The sequence below is a fragment of the Metarhizium acridum genome, assembly GCF_019434415.1.
Source record: "Metarhizium acridum strain ARSEF 324 chromosome Unknown scaffold_234, whole genome shotgun sequence".
Lineage (NCBI taxonomy): Eukaryota > Fungi > Ascomycota > Sordariomycetes > Hypocreales > Clavicipitaceae > Metarhizium > Metarhizium acridum.
Genome location: NW_027094021.1, coordinates 723,479 through 746,986, shown reverse-complemented (window position 1 = coordinate 746,986; position 23,508 = coordinate 723,479). Strand labels below are relative to the sequence as shown.

The window sequence follows — 23,508 nt, the reverse complement described above, 5'->3', positions numbered from 1 at the left end:
TATGGGCAACCCGTACTAGCCCCTCTTATGCCTTGCCTACACCCCTTGTTCACTTGTTGACCACCGGCTTAGCAATCTTTCCTTGATTCTTATTCCTTGTATACTTTGTATCCACCCTCCGGGGCCGGGTATTCGCCGTAGCCGCCCTCTGGCGCTGGATACGACCCATAACCACCTTCCGGAGGCGGATAACTTCCGTATCCACCAGCCGGAGGAGGATAATCACCATATCCGCCCTCTGGAGGTGGATAATCACCGTAATCAACGGGGTTGGCCTCCGGGTCCGGTTCGGGGACCGGCGAACCGAAGACAGAAGCAACGGCCGCGGCGAGGAGAGCGACTAGTGTAGTCTTCATGACGAGAGTACGTAGGCTTTGCTGACCTCGAGTAGATTAGATAGTCGAGTGTGGGTTCAAGTGACTGAATTAATGAATGCAGTTTGTCCAGATGGATTTATTTTTATTGTTGAAGTGTTATTGTTCCTAGAGGAAGAATCCACGACATTTAAGTCTGGCATGATGGCCGTGGCAATTGCATTTGAGGTTGGTCCAATATCAGACTATTCAAGCCTTGCGGGAACTGTTCATCTCCGACGTTTAGCTACTTATGGCGGCGGTGACGAAGTGATATCAACCATGACGCCACTTCTATCAACGAGGCTCGAGACTCTTTTAGTCACGTCTCACTGCAGGACAGCAGTATGCTTCTACTAAGAGCCAGTATTTCTCAACCCGCGGAGGCCATGGTCATTCATGGGAACTCTTGGTTGGTCAATAGACGTAATTGACGATCATATGAGCCCTAGCATGCAAATTCGCCCAGTTTTTAATATCAAGCAGCTCCTCTCCAGAGGGAATTCGGCAGTCGTCATGCAGCGCAGCCCAATAAGCACGGTGGCTGGTAATTATGCAGGTGATGGCTGTCAGCCATTTCCAAACCGGTCTTTGATCAGGTTCAAGACCGGCATTACCATCCCCTTTTTCCTTCTGCCAGCCCTACCATCCGCAAAACGTTGTCGGACAAGCTTCAATTGCGGGCGGAGCTATTCATCAGCCGCAGCTCTATAGTTCCCGAGCTACCTGTCCGAAAACGCCATAGGGCCGAAGGACAAATGAGATCTCCGCCTACCCAGCGCCCGACCGTAATAGACACATCGAGGCCCTCGTATTGGCCATCTAGCGTCGCGACCGATGCCAAGTCAGAGGCTAGAAATAACGAGGTGCCACATTTGTCTCAGTAGAGGCATCCCGGCCCAACCGGCTGGCTGCAGCTGAGGGATGGGGAATGTCGTTTCTTATAGCTCTAAGCACTATGCAGGGAAATACTGGCTTTATTGGTGCAAACAATGATTAGCTTACTTGACTCTGGCAGATTGTCATTAAAGCGGTGTGCGAGAGCTGAGACAAACATTCCGATTCTCCATCGAACAATGCATTTTATCGCCTCTCACAGGTTTCAGTTCGTCGCAGCACGGTGAACTACGATCAAAACACAATGTCCAAAGAGCCAGGTCAGCACCGCTTATTACCAAGCAGCGCTGGCGATTCAGAAGATGATCTAGGGTTGTCGCAACACGAGGTGCTTGGACGGAGGAAGAAGTCGAGGTGGTTCGCCAAATCGTGCTTCTTCGCCTCGGTCTTTGTAGTCGCCTGCATTCCATCTTTCTGGGTTGGAACACGAGTATCCATGCGAAAAGCATCGGTAGATGCAGAATGCGCAGCATATGCTTCACAATGGTGTAAGCGACCTCAAGTCGGCCAGTGAGCTCTGCGGTGGAACTGATAGAACTCAGCTCCCGTCCTGAGGGATGTATCCGTTAAATATGAGACCCAAGTATTCAATGGCTCATTTATGAGAGAAAATATTTACAGGCAGCAGGGGTCCCCAGAGGTAGATAAAGCCTGGGAAGATCTAGGAGTGGACTGTAAGAAACAAAGTCTTAAAACTCAATCTCTCTTGTTCTAATCCTCACAGATCGAGCCGGGATTATCTCGTACGAAGATGGTTTGGCCAGTGGATTAAATCCTTACTTTGTTCAGAGAGCAGCCAAGTACGGTGAAGGATTTCTCGTCAATGTGGAAGGAATGCATCATTTGCATTGTCTCGTTGGTCGCTTCTCCTGCTCAGATAACCTCCAAAAACTAACATCCTCTCTTCAGAACCTCGTACGAAAATCTCTCTACTTCAATTACGACCATTACAAGCAACTAGGCGAGCACGAGTTTGTAAATGAAGATGTCATCCTCCGCCCTCATATCAGTAGGTGCCTTGGCCCGAACCTCCCCTCGGGAGAATATCCTACGCCGTCCAAGAACTATACTTACCTCGAGGTAGCCCATTGTCTCGACGCCATTCGTCAAGTCTTGATGTGCAATGTTGACACGGGGGTGCTTGGTCAGGTGTGGGCGAATTCGGAGAAGCCATTTCCATTCCCTGACTTCAATACAAATCACAAATGTAAGAATTACGATGATGTCAGAGAGTGGGCAATGAAACTACAGGTAAAGTTACATCAGAGATTTGTATGCATTGCCTGAACTGCTAATTCCACAACAGCGACCGCCTAACGACAGAATTCCTGCTGATTACTTGGCCAAACCGCGTCCAGGAGACGTTTTCCCACTGGTACCATGATGCAAGGCGTCCTGCAGCCATCATTTGCCGTGCATATCCCGCCGTATATATAGTGAACCTCCCATGATCTTGTGCTCTCGAAGTTATGGAAAATGCCGCAATGAAGGCAGTATGTGTCAAATTCTGCTTAGATGGGAAACAGGCTCATCACTTGACTATCGATGAAGAGTGCCTAGGGAGATGAGAAGCCTCACTCCCGAAGGATGAGAGTTACTTAAGCCTGGCTCAGCCAGATATATGAAGCCTAGATTTTACGTGCTTAAAATTCGACATGTAGCTGAAATACTCACGCCTGATTCGTACCAGTCATGGTTATAGCCTGAGCCGCACACATACTTCTTTTTTCACCCTTCTGACAGCAAGGTCTCATCCACTCTGATGACGCTTGAATACTGAATAAGAGATGCAGCTGATAGATACCTATAGCTGTGACAGGTTTTTTCATTGACCCCTTCATCACTTGACGATCCCAGTACCCAAAACTCCTACACCTCGGGCAAACCCCTCTGCTTGTGAGCTTCTCTCACCTACTCTACAAATAATTCAAGGTACGAGAGGACGTTAAGAGCCAACGTTGACTTCGAGCTAAGCCTAGCCGTTATTATTGACGGCACTTCACCGAATATCTTTAGAGGTATGGGTACTAGTAGGGTGTTGTGTCAGCCTCCAAGCCAAGGAGCACCGTTTTTTTTTTGTGTGTGTGTGTGTGTTTGTGTGATATAAAGATGATAAAGATGAACCAGTCCGCTACGAAATACCGATAACTTCACATGTTGGGCTATCCGGTTCATGGGAACCAACAGAGAGAAGCAGGGAGAGACCTCGTCTGGCCGAATTTAGGCCGAGGCTCGCTTATCCTCAGTCACGTGTATCTTCTCTACAAGCTATAGCCACTCTTTTAAATCATTTTCTCCTATATGAATCAAAAGGTTTAAATATCACGTAGCACGGCGCTTCAAAAACGTGCTTCTGCAGCAACACTTCCCTGCCTTCTCTTGAGCCATGGCGACGAATAATTCTCCATCAGCTTGGATGGAACCACAGGCATCACAAGATTCACATCCGTTATGCACTAGCACCTCCTCCATTGGGTCATTTCCATCCCAACTTGTTGGAGAGCAGCATGATACGTTTATACCAACTCCCGCAGAAAGTGGCCAAATATTTCACGACGGTATAGACACATGGAGTCATTTTTGAAGGCAAGCGGAAGCTATCCCCGTAGGGTTATGGCCGGCCGGGGCTCTGGATCCTTACATCGCCTTATTTGATGTGCCATGTCTGCCAGCAAAAGTGCCCAATGGCATACATCTACACGGAAGGCCACGTTGGTACTTGCCTCGACCAGACTGTGTTGAGGCTACTAAACAGGATGATTGTGATTCGTCAATCCTAAACGGACCGCGAGTTACCTTTCTACTGGGAACTGATGGCCCAATTCGGTGCGAGATCTATCCAGATGCGTCCACGATACTATCGGGCAGTATCCCGGGGATAGCATAGAGCCATGCCGTTTTCACATTATGTTGGTCTTATATCCTCTTAGTCCGGCTCTTTAAGATGCAAGGCCGGTAAGTTCGATACTCGAAACACCGTATATTCCCCAAGTCGAGGTGTAATGGGCCGGCCATATATCTCGACGGTGTATCGGCTGCACTCATTAGATGGCTTTGCGCAGTTTTGTACTACAAGATGGGCTCAAAGGCTGATAATAAGCTCTTCCCGCCCTGGGCTGCATGCTTAGCGAAAAATCCAAAACTGGTTACAACATCGCCGGCACCAATTGGAGACCTTACGGCTCCAAGTTCTTCAGGGGCAAGTAGCCTGCTGTTGGAGCTGTGTCAGTTATTTGATCTGAATATAGAACTATCTGGTGAAAGATTGACGACACTGCCTCCTTGCAGGGCGGGTTTCCTCGCCGCTCTCATGTTTCCATTCTACTGATTTTGTACCATGACGCCTCAGTTTCCGCAACCCGATATGCGTCCAACAGTAAATAACAAGGACCCGAGGAACCATAAGAAGCCAAGCGTCTTGGAGTATTTGCGCGACATTCGGTATTTCATGTCACTCAGCATACATCCACCTTCGCTTGGGTCTGTTCTATGGAGCGCTCTTTGGCAGCCTGATATTGATTGTAACCTAGTGAGTCCGTGGCTGGCTTCGTTTATAAACATACTAGACCAAACCATCAACGGCGGGAAGCTGGAAATTCTAGTCAAAGCTTTAGCTCTTCACCGGCCAAGAGTGGGCATTTGGTGGCTTGCTCTATTCTTACTCGGCGACTTGTCCATCTTTCACTGGTTTCGACGATACGCAGAAACTGTAGTGGAGGAGGGTGCTTGCGCGACATTTCTTCGCCTGATCCAGTGGTATCTGCCTGGACCGGGTCGAAACAATCATTCCTGGACTAAAAGAAGACGAAACAATAAAAGGGACCAAACGACTTGGTATCCAGAGAAGACTTACTTTGGTTTAGGCTAGTTTTCAACAGGCAAGACCGCTACTTCGCCTCCCTATCTCGGCGGCCACTTGGACACATCGAGATACGAAACGTGGAGGTGGAACTCTGGCCATACTTGGAGAGTGACTACGATTGTGTCTATGATTCGTTCGCTTGGTATCAAAACGGTAAGCTCCTTCATATCAGCCGCGGCTTCCGATCAGAAACAGGCCGCCACGTGAAATGCGTACCAGATGACTTGGAGCGCCGCCGGTCCGAGGCCAATTGTGACGCCGGGTGTCAACATGGTATTAAACTTGAGCCTAGCAGAATCTCTAACTTGAAGATGTTGCCACTAGCAGTATATGATGCCACGGGCCGTCGCCATTGGGCGAATGCCGCACCGCCCTTCACAAGCCTGCAACACTGGTGGCGCGCGACTGGCAAGGACTGAATTTTTTGGACGGATCTATCGACTTGAACCATGCGTACAATGCTGCAAAGCCACCATCGTGGTTTCTGCTTGATTGGATTCGCCGGCAGACACAAGAGTCGCAGGCCAATGTATAACGAGATGTGAACCGTCGGGGGTGATTTATAATAGTTCTAATAATTTATAAGACAGTAAAACAGTATTTTGAAAGGCATTATTTAAATATTCAATAACAGAAATATGATTCATGTAAAGTGAACTATCATAAATTTGATCGCCTTTAACTCGCTTTATACTCTACACGCACACACACAAATATATATATATATACGTTTAGTACTGGAACCTCCACCGAGCATCCCCATCACCCTTCCAGTCCTCTGCTATTCCAACGTCCACAATCTCGTCAGCAACTTGCGCCCTCTGCAAATTCTGGTTCTTCAACTTCCACGCCAGCACGCTCACTACAGCAATGTTTGCAACGAGATACGCCAACGCCGTGGCATGACCAACAACAAACCTCGGTCCATGGTTGGATCGGTACAGCTGTGTACCCAGAACCGCACCTATATTTCCGATGCTAATTTGCATAGCGTTTGCCGTGGCTCGCTTCGTCTGGCCCGAGACATTGATGGCAGGCCAGGAGAGAACCAACGCTGTAGCAGGATAAATGCCCGCAGCGGCGAAAAAGGTTCCCACATACGATATGGCCGGCCGGGCATTGGGATCTGTATTAGACAGGAGGATGATGTAGCCTATTGCAGCGACGACGGCTGAAGCCGCAATGAAGAGTGCGCGTCTAGCGAGTCTCTCCGAGCATACGGCAACAGCAAGCGTTGTTACAAAGGCCAGTGCGTAGGGCGGAATGGTCAGGAGCTGTGCCGTCGCTGCCGTGTAGCCTAGATCCTTGATAATGGTAGGCTGATTCCACAAGTCAGTTACATGCGCGAGGAACTAATTCGAACATGATGGATCGAGGCTCCAACATACCAGAAACAGAGACAACGTATACAACGGCAAGCTCATGGTATGGAAGCCCAGTCCATAGAGCCAACAGTTTGGATCACGAAACGCGTCATAGACTGCACTCCATGTAAACTTTTCACGGTGGGTGGCATCGCTATCCGCAGCCAAGCGAGCCTGGATAAACTCCTTTTCTGGCCTTGACAAGAACTTGGAGGACTCGGGGTAGTTTTCTATGAACCAGTATGCAGCAAAGGCGATGACGATGGTGGCAAGCCCCTCCTGTGAGTTTAAAATTGTCAGCAGTCTGCTTGATTCCAATGGCAAAGGCGGCTTTCACTTGCCAGGATAAAGATCCAGCGCCATCCATTCGCCCAGACTATTCCTTGCATCTTGCCTATGCCCTGGATCCTCATACTGTCAGCCCCCTGTGAAAGCAACAAGACTAATGTCATGAAAGACCATCATGGCAAAAACTTACAAAGGCAAGAATGCCGCCGAATGCGCCGGCAAGAGAGGCAGCGCTAAAGAAGAGCGAAATGCGGTACTGTCTCTCTCGGCGCTTATACCACATGGAAAAGTAAAAGACTACGCCGGGGAACAAGCCGCTCTCTGTGACGCCGAGGAAGAATCGCGCCACAAGGAACCCGGCCAGGTTGTGTACAAGGCCAAGCAGCGTAGCCACAACTCCCCAGGCTATCGTGAGTGTGGGAAGCCATAGACGCGGCCTTGTCCGCTTGAGTATGATGTTGCAGGGAATCTGGGAGCCGTTAGAAAACGCGCCTTTGCTTCCATCAAGCTGCACCTTGCCTCAAAGAGCACGTAGCCGATGAAATACACCGTCAAACCAGTAAGATATTCGTTGCCGGCTTTGTCGCAACAGTCAGTGTTTCTTCATGACGATTCAAGTGTTTTCAAAACGGCAGAATGGCGACACGTACTTGCATTGATGTCATTGAGCAGACCCTCGATACGAGCGTTGCCCACTAAGGCATTGCATTAGCTAGACGATTTCTCTTCACCCATGACGAAGAAGATTGGCTATCTTTATATTGGCTCACCATTGCTGCGATCGAGAAAGGAAAGCAAGTATAAAATTCCGACCGCAGGCAGGAGCTTCGCGTCAATCTTACGAAGCAGCAACTTCTCATTGATTTCTTCTGTAGCACCAGGGCCACCACTCGGTTCAGACGGTACATGCACCTTTTCCGTAGATGAAACTGCGGGGAGATTGGCCATGGCGGTACGAAATAGACCTTTTCGGCTGAGGCAAGTGTCTCACTTCTTTGGAAGTGAGTAAACGTCAAGGGCTCTGAGGAACCGGTCTAGAAATATTCGCTCAGATATTGTAGATAATGCTGCATGAAAAGGCAATAGACGTGTGCTAAGCATCCATATCGCGTGCAAAACGCAAGGTGTTACATGTTAGCATCCAAAATGGGTATAACACCATGTCGCCATTTCAAGTGGATTTTCCGTGCTGAAGATCAGCACCCAATCATGGTGCTCCTTCACCGTGTTTTGTCGACCGAGACGGAATTCAAACTTCCAGAGGAGTTGAAGAACCGCAGCAGCAATGAAGAAGCCGGCACATCTCTGCTCCTGCGGGTACGGAGGGCTGGCGTCATATGCCGGCATCGACATCTTCCGCCCGTTTTTCGCCCGACGGCTCACCTAGAGCCAGCGCTTGGCAACTTTTGATACTAATGCTTGAACTATGCAGTACAGGGACTTGTAGCAAGATGACGCAGTTGAGTAAACATAAAATGAAGTCACAGATTCAATGAGCCAGCAATGTATGGGATATTGTCTCGGGCACCTTGAAGAGTCCTGACTTGAACTCTCAAACCTCACTGTGCGAGAGATGCCAGCAGAGCGATACTAGGATTATCAAAAATAAGTTGATATAAGTGGTTAGTTACGGTTCCCTGGCCTAGGTACGGCCAAAATACAGTGTTTCTAATGCCCTCCACCTAGCCCCTTTTTTTGATTTTTTTTTAATGATTTAATAAGCTGATATGATAGATTATTACTATTAGTTACTTTAAAGTAGAAATAACACTAATCGTCATTTCTATAAAGTATATCACTTATTCGTTTAATATATATAATACCTGAATATAATTTGTAAATATAACTATTCAACTACCCGCGGGCGTTCCATAACTCTAAAGTGATCGAATACCCATGACCCCTACTATAGATATTCAAGTAATGCACGCACTGCTGTTCAAGTAGATAAATAGTCCCTACAGTGCCTTTAGATATATCTACTAGCGCACAAATATTGCTTACATTTACACGCCATCAGGGACTGCATTACAGCCACTTCCATCATAAAAAAGCCAACCTACACATCCAAAGCCGTGTATGGCGCAGCTTATACATGAACACATTTCTGAAATAAAAAGGCGTTCTATAGTATATATACTCATCATTTCATTACATAAACTATTTCAGTGTTTAGTTGCATCAGTATGAGGCGTGACCTCAATCCTCAACTTGGAAATATGTACAGTTAAGGATTAAGTGACGGCCCGGAATCTATGTACAGTGCCTGCGCGCAACTGTAAATCTCCCCGAGTCTATTTTGGCAGATCCATGCAAGCAACAAGTTCGTTCTGTCGTTTAGTGGCGGATGTACGGCTTTGATGTATGAGTTCAGCATTTCCCTGCCAGCCCGGCCACACAAAGCCAGCGTCGCAGTGTGGCTTGTCTACATCTACATAGGTGGCCGATGCCGTTGCAGTCTCGGCCTGTTCCATTCTCAACTGAATCAACTTCAGCCGGTACACCCACGCGGCGGTAATAGACCAAGACGCCATCTTGCCAATTTGCTCACACCGTTCTTCAGTTACGGTGGACCTCGACTCGGGAGATCAGATCACGGTGTGCTCCATTTGTCCGCAGCAACAGTGGTAAATATTGTTGTTTGTCATTCTGTTCTAGGAGCTAATAAACAAACAGGGGGTAATTGGATTCTAGTCGCCGACAAAAAGACTAACCAAATACACCGTTCCTCGCTCGATTTACTGCAAGGCCAGTTTCAGTACGTCGGTTGCGTTCTACGCTTGACTTGCCTGAACGTGCCGATGCGGGGATTGATTTGATGGAGGGACGGTAGAAAGCGAAGGAAATACAAAGGTGCCGCGAGCATCTTCCGTGCCCATCATCCTCTCGAAAGATTCGTTCGACGACTGATTGTTTAGTGCCTCGGCCTCGGACAGCCACGATTGGTGTCTCTTGGACAATGAATGATGCCTCCTGGTCGACCCGCCGAGGAGCATGCCGGCAGTTTTGAGTTTAGTTTCCAACACCAGTGAAGTTGCTGGTTTCTCTGCAGGAGAAGAAATGTTCCATTCGCATGCCAAAACTGCGAAGCGAACATTGTCTGGGTTTTTATGATGGCAAAGCGGGCTATTCATAGCGTAGCTTACAAAACTTGAGCGAAGCCATTCCGTTATTTGCAATATGTTCTTCTTAATGATCCACTCTTCTTCGTTTGCTTCGTGGTACGATCTGTTGCCTGCTTGAAAACGCTTTGTGCGTCTACATTTTGTCAGCAGTGTTGCGCGGCACGCCGGTTGCGAAGGTTAACTTGCATGGTTGGGCCCTTTACCGGCGTCCCGTCATGTTTGTGCTGGCATCTGCCCTTGTGCACAATGAAGTAGTCTATAAAGAAGAACTCTTCCAAGTTGGGGAAATGCCGGGCCAGCAGCTGGTAGAGGTGGGCTGGATAGACGCCTCTGTGTATCAGACCGTTGCTTTTCCGGCACGAATCGCACGTGCACAGCTTCTTTGTAGGCCACCATGTGTGTGAGAAGCGTACTGCGACTCGCTTTATGCGAGCGAGGTCGGGACAATCCGGGATTGTTTCCAAATTGCCGCTGCTTTGGTAAAGGCTTGGCGGGAAGTAGTCCAAGTAGATGAGGTCGGATGATCTTCCCAGAGAGACGATGCTCCCATTGCCCAACCTCAGAGTTTCTGGTCTATCCGCTAATCGCCTGGCGACGTTGCGAGATTCGACACATGTCCGTGACAATATTGCAAGCTGCCTTCGCAAAGCTTGGTACTGCGAGACATCTGCCCTGGGGCATGGGCCAACTGGTATCAAGCATGCTTGATGTGACTCCCTGGGCACTCTGTCGTTCTCCAGAACCGTGGGCATTTCCTCTCCGTCCTCAGTCCCTTCCGTTTCCTGCATTGTAAAGGCATCTTGCATTCGCCTCTCTGTCCAGCTCCAATCTCCTTCTTTGGTCTGCAGCTTGAGGAAATGGACGCCCGGAGTAGACAGATAGGTCTCCCAGATTCTTTGCCGTACCTCAGGCGGTAAGCGCGGGAATTCTGTGAATGTTCGACACTCTTCTGGAACGTAGAATTTGATCTGAGTCGGACAGACCATGGCGGCTAGTGGATTTCCGCGTGCGGACACAGTAAGATGTTCGTTGCCCAGTACCAAGTAGCCGGGCGCTGGTCGCTGAAATGGGCCTAGGAATCATGCATTTGTCTTTGGCGATTGTGCAACTTGAGTCGACTGCTTGCACTCGTGTTGGCGGCTATCACTAATCATGGGAATACGGCCACGGTGAGTGAAGGCGCGGCGTCGGTGTGGACTGGGCGGTCGGGGTGTGGGTGATGGTGGCTGCGCGTACGACTTAGTTGGACTAAACAATTCAGGGCGCGAGACGGGGAGAGAGAAAAAAAAAATGATAAAAGTAACAATGGAAGAGGTTGGGTAGAAAGAAGGATACTGCAGAGCGTCGCGATAAATCGAACCAGGCTCGACTTCACCAGCCTTAGCAAGTCGAGTGAAGAGCTCCTGCACTGTTTCTCGCTGGGGGCTTGATGCAGCGCCCATGTGGCTGCGTGCTGCCAGCATTTGAACCAGCCTGGCGATTCACAGTGCACATGTGAAGTGTTGACAGCTGCTACGGAGCATAGTCTGCGCCGCCAGTGGTCTGGTGCAGCGTTTAGTGGGGCCCAAGTGCGCAAGTACCCAAGTGCTCAAGCCTGGCGCCGTCTGGTCCATGGTCCGGCAGGCGGTGGCTGCCTGACTTGGCCTGACCTGGCCTGACTGGGCCTGACTAGGCCTGACCCCAACACAAACCAAGCCTGGGCACTACTTACTAAGTATGTTGGCCAAATTCTGCCGTTATGTTGCGAAGCCGCGTCCGAACATTCAATTGCCTCCTGGCTGATCAAAAACGTCCAATAAAAGCATCATTGACCACTGCTGCTGATGCCCTCGTACGCTCCTCAGGGCCGCGGACCGGCACTGACAATGATGAAGCAATCGTCCTGCCGCGGTTGCGTAACGCATCACGACCTGAACGCACATTGACTCGCAGGGCAGGCAAACTGCAACTCCATCAGCATCAGTCCAGGTCGCAGCTAGCTCTCTTCTATGCATGTTAGGCACCTGTCAATGCACCATCCATGAGTCATTTAACTGTCGCTGCCCGACGCCAGAGCTGATTTAAGCCAAGGTGAACCGGCGTCAGCCAAATCGACCTTGATGCTTCCTACCCTTGAGTACGTTGAAGAACAATAAACCCATTTATTTCTAACGAACTCCCTGTGCCTTAAACAACGGAGAGCATCATCTAACAAGCTGACCAGCGGTGCTATTCTTGGTGGTAGTACTCATACGCATCCTATAGGTAAGGTCAAGTGCTCCGAGACAACTTACCAAAGAAAGGAAACCACGCCCCTTTCTGCTTACGGACAACGCAAAATTCCAAGACGTTCTTCCCCCACGCTTCTCAAACTATTATTCTTGCGTCGGCAAGACGAGTCGGCGCATTTCCCTCCGACAGAATGCGGCTGGATCCGCCGCTACCACGACACAAATGAGGCTGGCGGAACGACTGGCAAGGAACCACGGTGGCAAACTCTTGTCCGGGGGGGGAAACTGAACATTCTTTGGCGAAGCTCATTTGTCCATGGCTGATTAGCCAAACCCCGACACCGAGAATGTTTGCTGTGTTTGTTGGCGGACTGACTGACCCACGCAATGCAGATAACACCCCCGGCCATCCTCGAGATCCAGCTACACCAAAACCCACCATCATGAGGTAGTCGAATGTTTTTATTCGGTCACTCTGGTGGCTTGTATCTTGTTCATTGTTCATTTCCGGCAATGAGCCCATTCTTACAACGGCGGTCAGGCCACCTGTCTTGCTTCCAACGCACACCACCACATTCACTTGCGCCTTTGTGCCAACGCATCATGGCAGTTCAATCTAGGCGAAGCGAGGCTTCAGGCTTCCTGAAACCGAAAGAAACAAGTTGCCACCAATACGATGGGGTCACGGCGGCAGAACATGAACAGAGTAGAAAAGACGTCTGTTGGCCATGGGAGTTGCGAGAGTGGCTACGGGCACCGGCTACCCTGGTACATGCGTCGCGTGTAACCGAATTCGCCCAAAATCCCCTTCTCCTCTTCCAATTCTCTCAAGGCATCACACTATTTTCTCTTTGCGGGCGCCATTTTGGTGGAGGTTAGGCGCCTAGTTACATCATATGCAGGTAAGCTTGGGCTCTGGCTTGTTGCGCTTCTGCTTCCCTCGCTTCTGCTTCCCTCGCTTCCATCTGTCGTTGTCAACAGCAATACCGCCATTACGCAAATGGCTGTTGTGCGGATTTCTCGTTTTACCCAACTCTGCGTCGGCACTATACGGGCTATTCGGCAATGCCTACAGGGCGGAATCTCGAACGATTTGTGCATTTCAGGAGGCTCGAAACGGACAATGCTGTCGACAGCAACGGCAGCTAGGGTCCAGCCGACCCCACCATCGACGTCAGTGGCAATGACCTCATTGTCGAAAGCCGATGCATTTTGCGATTTGCGCCTCCGGAAGTGGGAAATCACACGCCAGGGACATGGCAGAATGCAGAATGCAGAAATTTGGGGCCATGGTGAGTTGTTGCGTGAAAATCGTGACAGGAGCGCATTTTGTTTCCAGGTCTCCGATCCTTTAGCTTTGGGCGACAACCCGTCAAGTGCATCAGTTCTTGATCGATGTTTTGAGATTGATTCGGAAAGACGCATTGCATTCCTCTCGCTCCGCAGTCTGGGAGATATACGTACAGGTGTTAGCTCCCCGCAATGCCACAGAGGGGTCATCAAGGGGCGCGGTCGACAAGATCTGAACTAGGCAGCAACTCGCTCTGAGCAGCCCCTTGCCATGCCAGGGCTAGTTTTCAGCCATGCCATGCCGTCATTTCTTTGATCAAATGACTGTAAATATGACCTCCAGCCTGTAGGATCACATCGTTAAGACCCCTACCGCTGGAATCACTAGCGTCGTACAATTTTCGAGAACTCACTAGCTCCCAGGGATTCGACATGAAGCTTTTGCACACACATGTATGCTCACCGACAAACGAGCGCATTGGGCATACTTCATTTGGCTGCCTGTTTTGTGTTTCCCTTCCGCTGAGAATTACTCCATCGGCTCACTTGCTATGCTTACCCTTTCACTTACTCTCTTGACAGATGCAGGAAAAAAGAAAAGGGGAAAACGGCTAACACATTCCCAAGGGCAGTTGGGCAAACCAGCCTTCTGCTTGTCATCCGGGCCTAAATTGTACCAAAATCACCGCACCCCCGTCTTCTTTCTGTGGCGGCTGTGGGGTTTCATTCCCATACTCTATAGCCTTGCTGTAAATGCATTGAGGCCAGAAGTTGTGGCAAATTGCGACCTGTCTCCTCGACTCCGGTTATCTCCCCGTGCCGCCCATAAATTCGGCACCTCACCCCGTCCCTTTGCCACTGAGGCGATAGACTGTCTGCTCAGGTTTCAACGCAGCTAGAAACGCCTCAAGTCCGCTGGACTGCCTCTTCCCTTCATACCACAAGAAACATGTTTTGATTCAAAGTTAAGTCAGTAGACTGCAAGTACGCTGTTCCTCAAATCTCGGCGTCTAGCTGTCGTCGGTGTCTGACCTTGCACAGCCGCAACTCTATCCTTTGGGATGCCGTGTACAAGCAACACCAATCGTTAAAGATCTCCTTCGCCGCATAACCCCTCATTCCCTTGCTCGACATATCCAACTCTCAGCCAGCCTGACCGAGTTGTGGACATGTCCCAGCCTTCCTCGACCGGTGCAGTGCGCCACTTCACATCAACAGAGTGCGACATAATCCAGCTCTCCATTTACGACGAAGATGTGGCCATCTGATGTTGTTGACGGAAGCAAACATCCCCTTCATCCGGTTAGAGCAGGCTAATCACCTCTGGTGTCAGCAGACCTACCGCTTGTTCCCAAACCACTACTTCTCGATTTCCCACCACGACAGCAGACCGTTCCTACAGCATCAATCGATTCACCGAGCCGTCTCAATACGTGCCGCTCCACCATCCAGATCGATGCCTGAGGGGCCCCATGGGGTATACACCTCTATCTGTGCGGGCCGCAGAAGAGCGCGCGAGACAAATCATTGACAGTGTGGACGCTGTTTTCGCATCTCGCTGACGACAGATTTATGAAGTTCCCAGTACAAATTACAGCACCGTATTATTTACATCAACTTCGGATTGACACAGTATCCTCTCGGTGTTGTATTAATATACTTCTATTTGCTACCAAGAGTGCATTTCGTCCCGCGACTTATACATGACGTTTTATAATAGTTTTGTCCTATTTCCACCCACTTGCCGCATTAGGCAAGTATGCTTTGCGGTTTTTTCGCCACGGGCCGTAGCAAGTCCCGTCGAAAGTTTGCCCGGATCCAACTACGTACTTTCATGCGCCTAAACATTTATCCTTTGGCTGTATCACCTTTTCCGGATGGTGGTGTATGACTGATGACGCAGCGGCTTCCGCGGCAGAGTGTCGCAATTGACATACAAATGTAGGGTATACTGCAAGCAAGGGTCAGAATACCCAATATATCAAGTCTTGTCTACTACTAGATATTGTTCAGATTATGCATCTACATCTCCTGCGCAGGCATAGTTTCCCTGTCCTGCAAGATACTGCTCGCAATACAATCGCTGTCGTCTATTAGCAGCCAACACGGCATCCGCGTCTCATCAATACATCTCACTGCGTTCTATAATGAGCATAGACAGACATGTCAAAATACAGGACATGGGAGCCAGGACCTCCAGTCTATTGAACGCGAAAATCGACTATTATACAACCCTTGGTAGGAATGCTACCAGTCTGCCAGCCCCACGATCTAGTACTTATAATACGTAGGTCGACAAACATGCGAGACGTCATTCGTCCCAAAGGCCTTTCGAAACCACCAGGCCTCTCGGTCACCTCCCATCCGTCTATTCAAGAGGAGTCCAAACAAAAACCAGGAAACGACAGTCCGTTTCTAATAAAAAAAAACAAGACGGCAACAAGAGTTGTCTGGGGCAGACCCAGCGCTTGGGCCTACGTTCCCACCCAACCATGTAAATGCTGACCAACCAGTTTCTTTTTCTACATCTCCTTTCTTCTTCTAATCTCGCACATCCTCTTCTTCTTCTATTCATCTTTTATGCATCGTGACAAAATGAAAGGGTATTTATTTGGCGATTTCGACTCCACCGGTGGCCCCCAAGGCCTTCTTCAAATCACCATAGATGGCAAACTGACCGGCAGTCAAGGTACCAACCATGAAGAGACGAGCACCAATACCAGAGTAAGAGCCACGGAAACCAAGCTCCTTGGCAATCTTGATGAGACGGGAAGTGGTGCCCTCACCAGGAAGACCCTTGGTCTTGTTGATCTTGGAGAGCATAGTGTCGGCGGGCTGAGAGACAATGGCGGCAGCGAAACCAGCGGTCAAACCGGCAGCCAGGTTAGCAACCGTCTGCATGCCATCCGAGAGGCTCTCCTTGGGGTACTGGCGGAAGATGGCCTCGGCAGCCTTCTCGTAGACCACGAACTTGGCCATGGTGTAGGGGATCCTAGCGAATTTGGTCAGTTGCATTCAGGAGGCATCGAGCACATCGTGGCCCGGGGCCGGTTCGTCGCAGGGATACTCACTGCTTGAAGAGGATGGGACCGAAACCAGCGTAGAAGGCACCGATGCCCTCGTTCTTAAGCATCTTGGAGAAACCTCCGATCAAACCGTTGGCATAGGTGGGCTCAGAGACGAGACGGATACGGGTGGCCTCGAGAGGGCAGAGGGCGATGTCAGCGAAAAACTCGGCGGCGGCGGAAGAGGCGAGGTAGACGGCAGTGCGGTTCTGCGAGGCAGCCTCGTAGCCGAGGCCGTTGATCCACTGCTGCTTGAAGAATTCGTAACCGCCGAACTTGAAGGCTCCCTGGAGGAAGTAACCAGCAAAGGTAGGGCCGACACCAGTCAGGAGAGCGCCAGCACCCTCGTTCTGGATGACCTGGCGGAAACCGCCAATCATGCCACGGTTGTAGGTCTTGGGGTCGAGCTGGATACGGGTCTTGACGCTGTTTTTTTCAGACAAACGTCAGTATACATGCGGCATGTGAAAGGGCCAAAGGGGACACAATTGCGCTCGGCCTCTTAAACAAAGGGGGTTGCGGATGACGCCATATGCAGCAAGAGGCGTCAGAACCGGGAGAAAAAACTTACACATCGACGGGAGTAAGACCACCGTGGGTGACGGAGCAGCAGACGGCGCCAGCAAGGGCGAATCGGGAGTACAAAGCCAGGCCGGAGAGCTGGGCAGGCTCGGCGGCCTTGACATTCTGGACAATGGCATCGACCTTGGCCGAGCCAGTGGATTTCGCGTCGGTGGCCATTGTGACTGACGGTTACGAGCTTCTTCAGACGAGACTGAAGAGGGCAAGTTCAGAGTGGAGTTGGGGGAGGAAGAGAAAATAAAAGTCGAGGTGTCGACGTGGAGTGGGTTGGGATAAGAAGGATCGCAGAGGGAGAGGGAGAGAGGGAAAAAAAAGGCTGCGCGGCTACGAGGTCTTTTTCGGCTCTGTCACGGAGGAGCGGACAACTGGCCAAGGGACTGGAGGAAAAAAAAATTGTTGCTGGTTCGGAAACAGTCGGGTCTTCCCATTGGACGTTGCGGCCACACGCGGCCCACTCCGGCCTCGCTCAGGCACCGCCATCAGCCACTTCTTCTATTTTCTGATTCTAAAGCTGGCAGAACGCTCGACTTTGGCGCCGCCTCGGTCAGCCCGACAAGAAACGTTCCGTCTGGCTGCTCATCTGGTAGAGATGGTACTGCCAACCGCGGGGAATGCCAAATCGTGGTAGAGGGCCTTGTTCTTCTCAATCAGCATCACTGCTCAGTAACCACAGGAAACACGGAGTACTCCTGACACCATTTTGGCCCCATCAACGGAACGGGGGAGCGCGTTTATCTGCGCTACCCAGATCAATCAGTCCCGAGTACGTACTTTGTACCGCATCCCCGTACTCCGTTGTGCCCCATCGAGATTGCTTTTGCTGTGGCTGGTGCTTCAGGCCGGGAACACCTCGGGTGGTCCTGCAAACCATTCAGCAGGTCAAGCACGTCAACGTGTTCCATCCCAGCCAGCCTTTAATGGTGCGTCTCCTGAACAAAGCTCAAGTTGTGAAACATTCATATCTTGTGCATTCCTGAGTCTTGCGCATAAGGCTCATCATCCTCTTGTGACTTCTATCCAATGTTACCAATGAAGCCACTGCACGCAGCATTCTGTCCGGTGCCTCCAGATATCTGAAACGTCAAGTTGCGTCACACGGTGAGTCGGGGCGTCGTGGCGATCCCTCTCGGTCCACCTCTGTACCTGGCCTACCCTATACCTCTCGTCCTAACTAGTCGTACTCTTCTTTCTGTACCCCGGTTCCTGTGCTATAAAGACCCGAGTGTCCATTACCTGTCTCTTTGTTCAATACATGCATGATTAATACGTTTCTGTCCTCGAGGTGTATCTGAAAGGATCACTCCGTAGTGGTCGGATCTATCCAGGCGTCATGTCTTGCAGCCTTCCATCAGACACGAAACTCGTCGAGGGAGAAGCTCAACATTGCCAAACCTTGTACGAATTGAAGAGCCAGTTCTGGTAACATGGAATTATTTAATATGATACATCCCGTCGGTCTGGCCAACTTCCTGTCTTAATAGTCAGACTGGTCAGCACTTGCGGCTTCACTGTCTTCAGCCATGGATAAATGGCTGGACACAATTCTCCATGGGCTGGTCACAGACATCACAAGAACATGTTCCCGCGCTTTTTGTAGAGTTGATGAACCCCGTGGAAAGGCGGGAAAATTGTTTGTGCTTTGCAATCAATTACTGGTAAATCTTCCACGGACAATCCCAATCGACTTGAAGTATTTTTATTAACGCATCACTTCTCCGCAGGCATGATGGCCCAGTTTTGCGGGCTGTAGTTGAGTGTCTGGGTCTCCATTCACGGACAATGGTCTTATCTCCGAGGTTATCCCCGCTCAATGTGAACAGGTCTGGTGGACTTATTTTGCATTACAAATGGATAGTCGTCTCGAGTCCCACCACTGCCGATATTGTTGCCAAACGCCGATGTCAACGGCGATAAGCTCAGGTTTGTAGCGACGCCATGGAATTTATGAGCCTTAGGTGAGGACTAGACGCGCAGTTAAGCACCGGTGCATCGACGTTCACCGATGGCTCCGTCAAGTAGATAGCGTCCATCATGATACGGTGGGTATCGCCGGTTGACTGGACTCTGGTCCTCCACCCTCAAGCCCCAACCCAGGTTGGTGGATCGCGGCCAAGTTTAGAGCATAATAGTTCAGCTAATTTGTCTTTTGCCGTTCATGAAGCTGCGGGTTGTCGGCACTTCAGCAAGCTGCCGATGGGATGTTCCTTGGTGCGTGCGGGTCAGAGCAGGCCATTGTATCGAATGGGACAAGGAGCAATGTCCTGATTCCGTTGGCGTTACCCCATCGTGCCGAGCTCTGGAAGAGTGCCGCGGTCATGGACGGGGGCCAACCCCACTTTGGCAAGTCTGAATTATGGGATAAAGTTTGAGGGAAAACCCACGGAGATACGATCAATGCTATGACGATCGACCTCTTCAGCATAAAGGGTGATGCCCCCCCTTCGGCTGCTGTCATTCTTTTTTATCCCCTTCTCTCACTTCCTACCCGCACCATTACCGTTATTCCCCCGTTTAGATTTGACCATCATCAACTGTTATACAATGACCGATTACAAGTTCGAAGGATGGATGGGCCTGGATGCCGAGTCCGCCAAGGGCAACATGGTCTGGCAGGAGTACGAACCGAAGCCATGGGAGGAGACCGATGTTGATATCAAGATCACCAATTCTGGTATCTGTGGTTCAGATCTGCACACCCTCAGATCCGGCTGGGTAAGCACAGAATCCCATGTTAGAACTGTTGAAGATACTTTGGATTGGAGGAGGTTCAAAAGGCTATGCTGGGGTGGTTTTTTGTCTGTCAGACAGGTCGAATATAAGTTGCTGACATCTGGCTTGCTGCACAGGGCCAAACTCCCTACCCTTGTGTTGTCGGACACGAAATTGTCGGTGTAGCCGTTCGGGTAGGTTCCAAGGCCGAAGGTGGCATCAAGGTCGGTGACGTGGTTGGTGTTGGTGCGCAATCCGACTCTTGCCTCGGCCGTGATGGCCCTTGCAACGAATGCAGCCATGATGCTGAGAACTACTGCACCAAGCTTGTCAATACATACGCCTCCGTACACAGGAATGGAGGAAAAGGTTATGGCGGCTATGGTCTCTACCACCGTTGCCCGTCACACTTTGTGATTAAGATTCCTGACGGGCTTGCCCCGGAGTACGCCGCCCCTATGCTCTGCGGTGGCGTGACTGTGTACTCGCCTCTCAAACACTTTGGAGCTGGGCCGGGCAAGAAGATCGCCGTGGCGGGGGTCGGTGGTCTTGGACACTTTGCGGTCTTATTTGCCAAAGCATTGGGGGCAGACGAAGTTGTAGGAATTTCCCGAAAGGCAAGCAAGAGACAGGAGGCTCTCGACCTGGGCTGCGACGACTACATCGCAACCGACGATGACAAGGACTGGGAAAAGCATAATGCCCGCCGGTTTGATCTCATCATCAGCACTGTTTCTTCCGAGAAGGTAAGCCGAAACCCTATCTTTGCTATCGTGCAGCGCAAGTCTATGATGGCTGTGCATCAAGTCGTCCTGGCTTAGATAAGAAGATGACGGCTTGACTAACGTGCGCCATAGATGCCTCTGAACGGTTACATTAACACATTGGGATTGGATGGTACACTCGTCCAGGTCGGAGCCCCCGAGGGTCCTGTGCCCTTGCGCATCTTTAGCATTATTCCTGGCCGTCGCCGAATTGCCGGATCCGGTATCGGCAGCCCGAAGGAGATTCGAGAAATGTTCCAGTTGGCTCTGGACAAGAAGATCAAGCCATGGGTTGAGAAGCGCCCAATGAAGGATGCTAATCAGGCCATCGTTGATATGGAAAAAGGCAAAGCAAGATTCCGATACGTGCTGCAGAATTAGAACATGTTGCGGGCATCGTATTCCATCTTAGACACAAATCGGGGCGGGGTCTATGCGGCAAAGATTGTCCTATGTTTCTGGGAGCGAGATTCCGTGGAGGCTGACTGGAATTATTAGAGGCGTTTTGGGTATGTATTCCAGATGTAGAGCAGCGGCGACATCACAAAAACCCCATGTGAAGTAAATGATACATAGTTTAGAATACGCCGACGAAGCACCGGACTACGGCTTGGGCCGTGATCGGTTTAGGGCTGAAATGCGACTGGTATGGGCACCTCAGCGCCATATCGTATTCACTCGGTTGATGTTGAGCCGAATGCGATGTGGTTCCATTTTGAAAGAGCGCACCACAGGGCCAGGCCCACGAGTGCCAGAGCCCCTGCCGTGAGTCTGATTGTGCCATCTGGTATTAGGAGCGGTCGAGTTGGGCTCTTGGTTATTGAAGCAGGGACACGGATCTGGTGACAAGGAGATGCACAGGACGCTGTCATGTCGTGTGATGGAGGGTCGAAAGGGGAGAAAGTGGATGGGCGGCCGGTCTAGCCTGACTGAGTGATGCAGTCAGTAGTCATCCTCGTATTCAACACACCAAGTGGGAAGGAGCTATCAACGGCCTGGCCCCAGGTGTGACTAACAACTCCAGCTTGATCAATTTTTTTCTCCTTCAGGATTTTCTTTCCTCGTCCTTTAGCCGTATGCGGTTGAGGTTCCCTTTCTCAGCCCGCCATGCCTGCTGTGATACCGTGGCGTTGTTTCTTTTGTCGCGCTTGAAGGTCAGCTACCTAGTACCTTGATACTAGCCAATGCAGGGGCCGTTGAGCCTGTAGCACACGTACGTACCATTACATGTTGCTGAACAGAAAATGGGCTGCAGTGCGGCCTATGAGTGTAGAGCTGGCAGTATGTTCTTGTCGGGTCTGGTTCGATGACGATGTCTCTCCATCAAGCTCAGCCCCAGCTGGAGTACGCTGGCCATCAGAACCTGGAAGGATGTCCAAACAGCCAACTCAAGGATTCCCACAAAGGAACGGTATCATCAGGCTGATTAATACGAGGTTGGCCCCAACACAATACTTGGGTTCACCAAGGCAACGACAAACCGCTTGGCCCACAGACTGGCTTTTGATTCTCAGGCCAGGCCTGGCCGGCCGTTGACAGACTCCAGTTTGCCACCTACGAACCTGCTCCGTACATGATGCATGCATCATCACCACTTCAATCAATCAGCCCGTGCCAAGCGGACGGACTTTGTCGTCTAGCCCCTCCCCCAATCACGGCTCGCAGGACCCTTGAACAAGTGACCCATTTACAGGCTTACAGCAATCAATAATCCCTGTTGTCGGGGGGCAACCCGAAGAGTCGCGTTGCTCCAAAGAATTTATCTGCAAGCGATTGGAAGTCACGCATCGAATCCCTATCTAGACAGGTCCGGCTAGCCTAGCCTGGTGCTGATCCTCGTGCCATCCTTCTCGAATATCATTATGAACGTCATTGATCGAAAGAGAGGTCCGAGATGAAGGCCGAAATGACGCAGTCAAAAATAGATCCAGGCACATTGACGATCAATACCAAGAGACTCCCGATCTAGCTTGGCCGACTGCAATCCTTTGTGTACCTACAAGAGTAGTTACTCGGTATTCAAGCATTTCATGTAGCATCGGAACGGTTTCCCACCCCAGCACAGCTCTTGGGACTAAAAGAATGAAAGTCCCAGTATCTCATACGATATTTTCACCATCAGGCGTTAGGTCTTTTTGAGAGTAGTGTCTTACTGAGTTGGTGGTGTTTGACACGCGCATGCGCCTTGCAACACGAGAAGTGGCGGGTGGTACGGAGTAGCTATACCACCAATTCCATTTTCAAGCTTAAGCAAGAATCGGGCTTCTTTTCCTGCATGATTGGACAAGAATAGGTTTCCAAGCCCTTGGGAGGTGCGGGAAGGAAATCGAAGGAAAATCTCTGCAGGCTCATGAGCATCATCAGGCAGCCAGCCTACGATTTCTGCCCACAGTCATCAAATGAACGGCGACATGTCGAGGTTATTGCAGCCAACTCCCCACAATGGCCCACTGGCAAACAGAGAAGCAGCGAGAAATAACGCATACTAATACTACTCCGTACTCCGGTCCTGGCAAACGAGAGAGCCTGTTGTTAAATGGGGGGATGTTTCCCCTATGCCCAGAGAGAGGCGCTCTTCAACCCATTTCAACCCGGCGACGTGGTCGTAGTGTGGTTTTGTCCCCGCTGCCTCCAAACCTTGTGCTTCGAAAAGGAAATTCTGCCACGCGAAAGAGGAGGCTCTAAAAGCGCCGGTTCCTGGCCCTCGACGCCTCTTTTCGGCTTAACTTCAGCCTGGTCGCTCAGGCGGATTGGACCGTTGGGCCAGTGGGATTTGGGAACGGAGCAGCCATGGGACCATGACGGCACAAACGCCCCAGGAAAACCGCACTGCTAGTGCCGAATCGGAGTTTCCCACAGGACGGACCCATACTTGGATCGAGTCCCGGTGAAAGAAGAGGAAGGAATCCATCACGTCCTGCAAAAAGACATTGCAGCTAACAAACAGTCCTGCTAGACCTCAACAGCTCAGGATCCCGCCCAACCCCTTAGGAGTGAAA

The 23,508-nt window shown here is 50.6% G+C and overlaps 6 protein-coding genes across 6 annotated transcripts; 1 reads left to right on the top strand and 5 right to left on the bottom strand.

Moving 5' to 3' along the window:
- Positions 1–89: 89 nt before the first annotated feature.
- J3458_011792 (uncharacterized protein) lies at positions 90–356 on the bottom strand (the record flags this gene model as incomplete). The annotated part of the gene is made up of 1 exon (XM_007810473.2): positions 90–356. The coding sequence occupies one exon, from the start codon at positions 354–356 to the stop codon at positions 90–92; it is 267 nt and encodes an 88-aa protein (XP_007808664.2).
- A 5,487-nt stretch (positions 357–5,843) lies between these two features.
- On the bottom strand, positions 5,844–7,712 carry J3458_011791 (uncharacterized protein; the record flags this gene model as incomplete). Its single annotated transcript, XM_066119998.1, has 6 exons — positions 5,844–6,431; positions 6,501–6,755; positions 6,955–7,233; positions 7,296–7,342; positions 7,415–7,459; positions 7,535–7,712. 6 exons carry the CDS (start codon positions 7,710–7,712, stop codon positions 5,844–5,846), a joined length of 1,392 nt encoding a protein of 463 aa, XP_065975116.1.
- A 1,633-nt stretch (positions 7,713–9,345) lies between these two features.
- J3458_011790 (uncharacterized protein) lies at positions 9,346–11,318 on the bottom strand. Its single transcript, XM_007810476.2, has 2 exons — positions 10,076–11,318; positions 9,346–10,022 (listed from the first exon to the last, which is right to left on the bottom strand). The coding sequence occupies exons 1-2, from the start codon at positions 10,873–10,875 to the stop codon at positions 9,539–9,541; spliced, it is 1,284 nt and encodes a 427-aa protein (XP_007808667.2). The 5' UTR covers positions 10,876–11,318; the 3' UTR covers positions 9,346–9,538.
- A 917-nt stretch (positions 11,319–12,235) lies between these two features.
- On the bottom strand, positions 12,236–12,622 carry J3458_011789 (uncharacterized protein; the record flags this gene model as incomplete). The annotated part of the gene is made up of 1 exon (XM_066119997.1): positions 12,236–12,622. One exon carries the CDS (start codon positions 12,620–12,622, stop codon positions 12,236–12,238), a length of 387 nt encoding a protein of 128 aa, XP_065975115.1.
- Positions 12,623–15,996: 3,374 nt separating this feature from the next.
- On the bottom strand, positions 15,997–17,195 carry MIR1_1 (mitochondrial phosphate carrier protein; the record flags this gene model as incomplete). The annotated part of the gene is made up of 3 exons (XM_007810477.1): positions 15,997–16,381; positions 16,461–16,880; positions 17,026–17,195. The coding sequence occupies 3 exons, from the start codon at positions 17,193–17,195 to the stop codon at positions 15,997–15,999; spliced, it is 975 nt and encodes a 324-aa protein (XP_007808668.1).
- Positions 17,196–18,709: 1,514 nt separating this feature from the next.
- Positions 18,710–21,184, top strand: J3458_011787 (uncharacterized protein). Its single transcript, XM_007810478.2, has 3 exons — positions 18,710–19,748; positions 19,883–20,491; positions 20,603–21,184. The coding sequence occupies exons 1-3, from the start codon at positions 19,467–19,469 to the stop codon at positions 20,888–20,890; spliced, it is 1,179 nt and encodes a 392-aa protein (XP_007808669.2). The 5' UTR covers positions 18,710–19,466; the 3' UTR covers positions 20,891–21,184.
- The last annotated feature ends 2,324 nt before the right edge of the window (positions 21,185–23,508 follow it).

Coding starts and splice junctions, on each gene's coding strand:
- J3458_011787 (XM_007810478.2), top strand. CDS start 19,467: ATGCCCCCCCTTCGGCTGCTGTCATTCTTTTTTATCCCCTTCTCTCAC. Junction 19,749..19,882: donor ACACCCTCAGATCCGGCTGG/GTAAGCACAGAA, acceptor CTTGCTGCACAG/GGCCAAACTCCCTACCCTTG. Junction 20,492..20,602: donor GCACTGTTTCTTCCGAGAAG/GTAAGCCGAAAC, acceptor CGTGCGCCATAG/ATGCCTCTGAACGGTTACAT.
- J3458_011790 (XM_007810476.2), bottom strand. CDS start 10,875: ATGGTCTGTCCGACTCAGATCAAATTCTACGTTCCAGAAGAGTGTCGA. Junction 10,023..10,075: donor CCGGTAAAGGGCCCAACCAT/GCAAGTTAACCT, acceptor GACAAAATGTAG/ACGCACAAAGCGTTTTCAAG.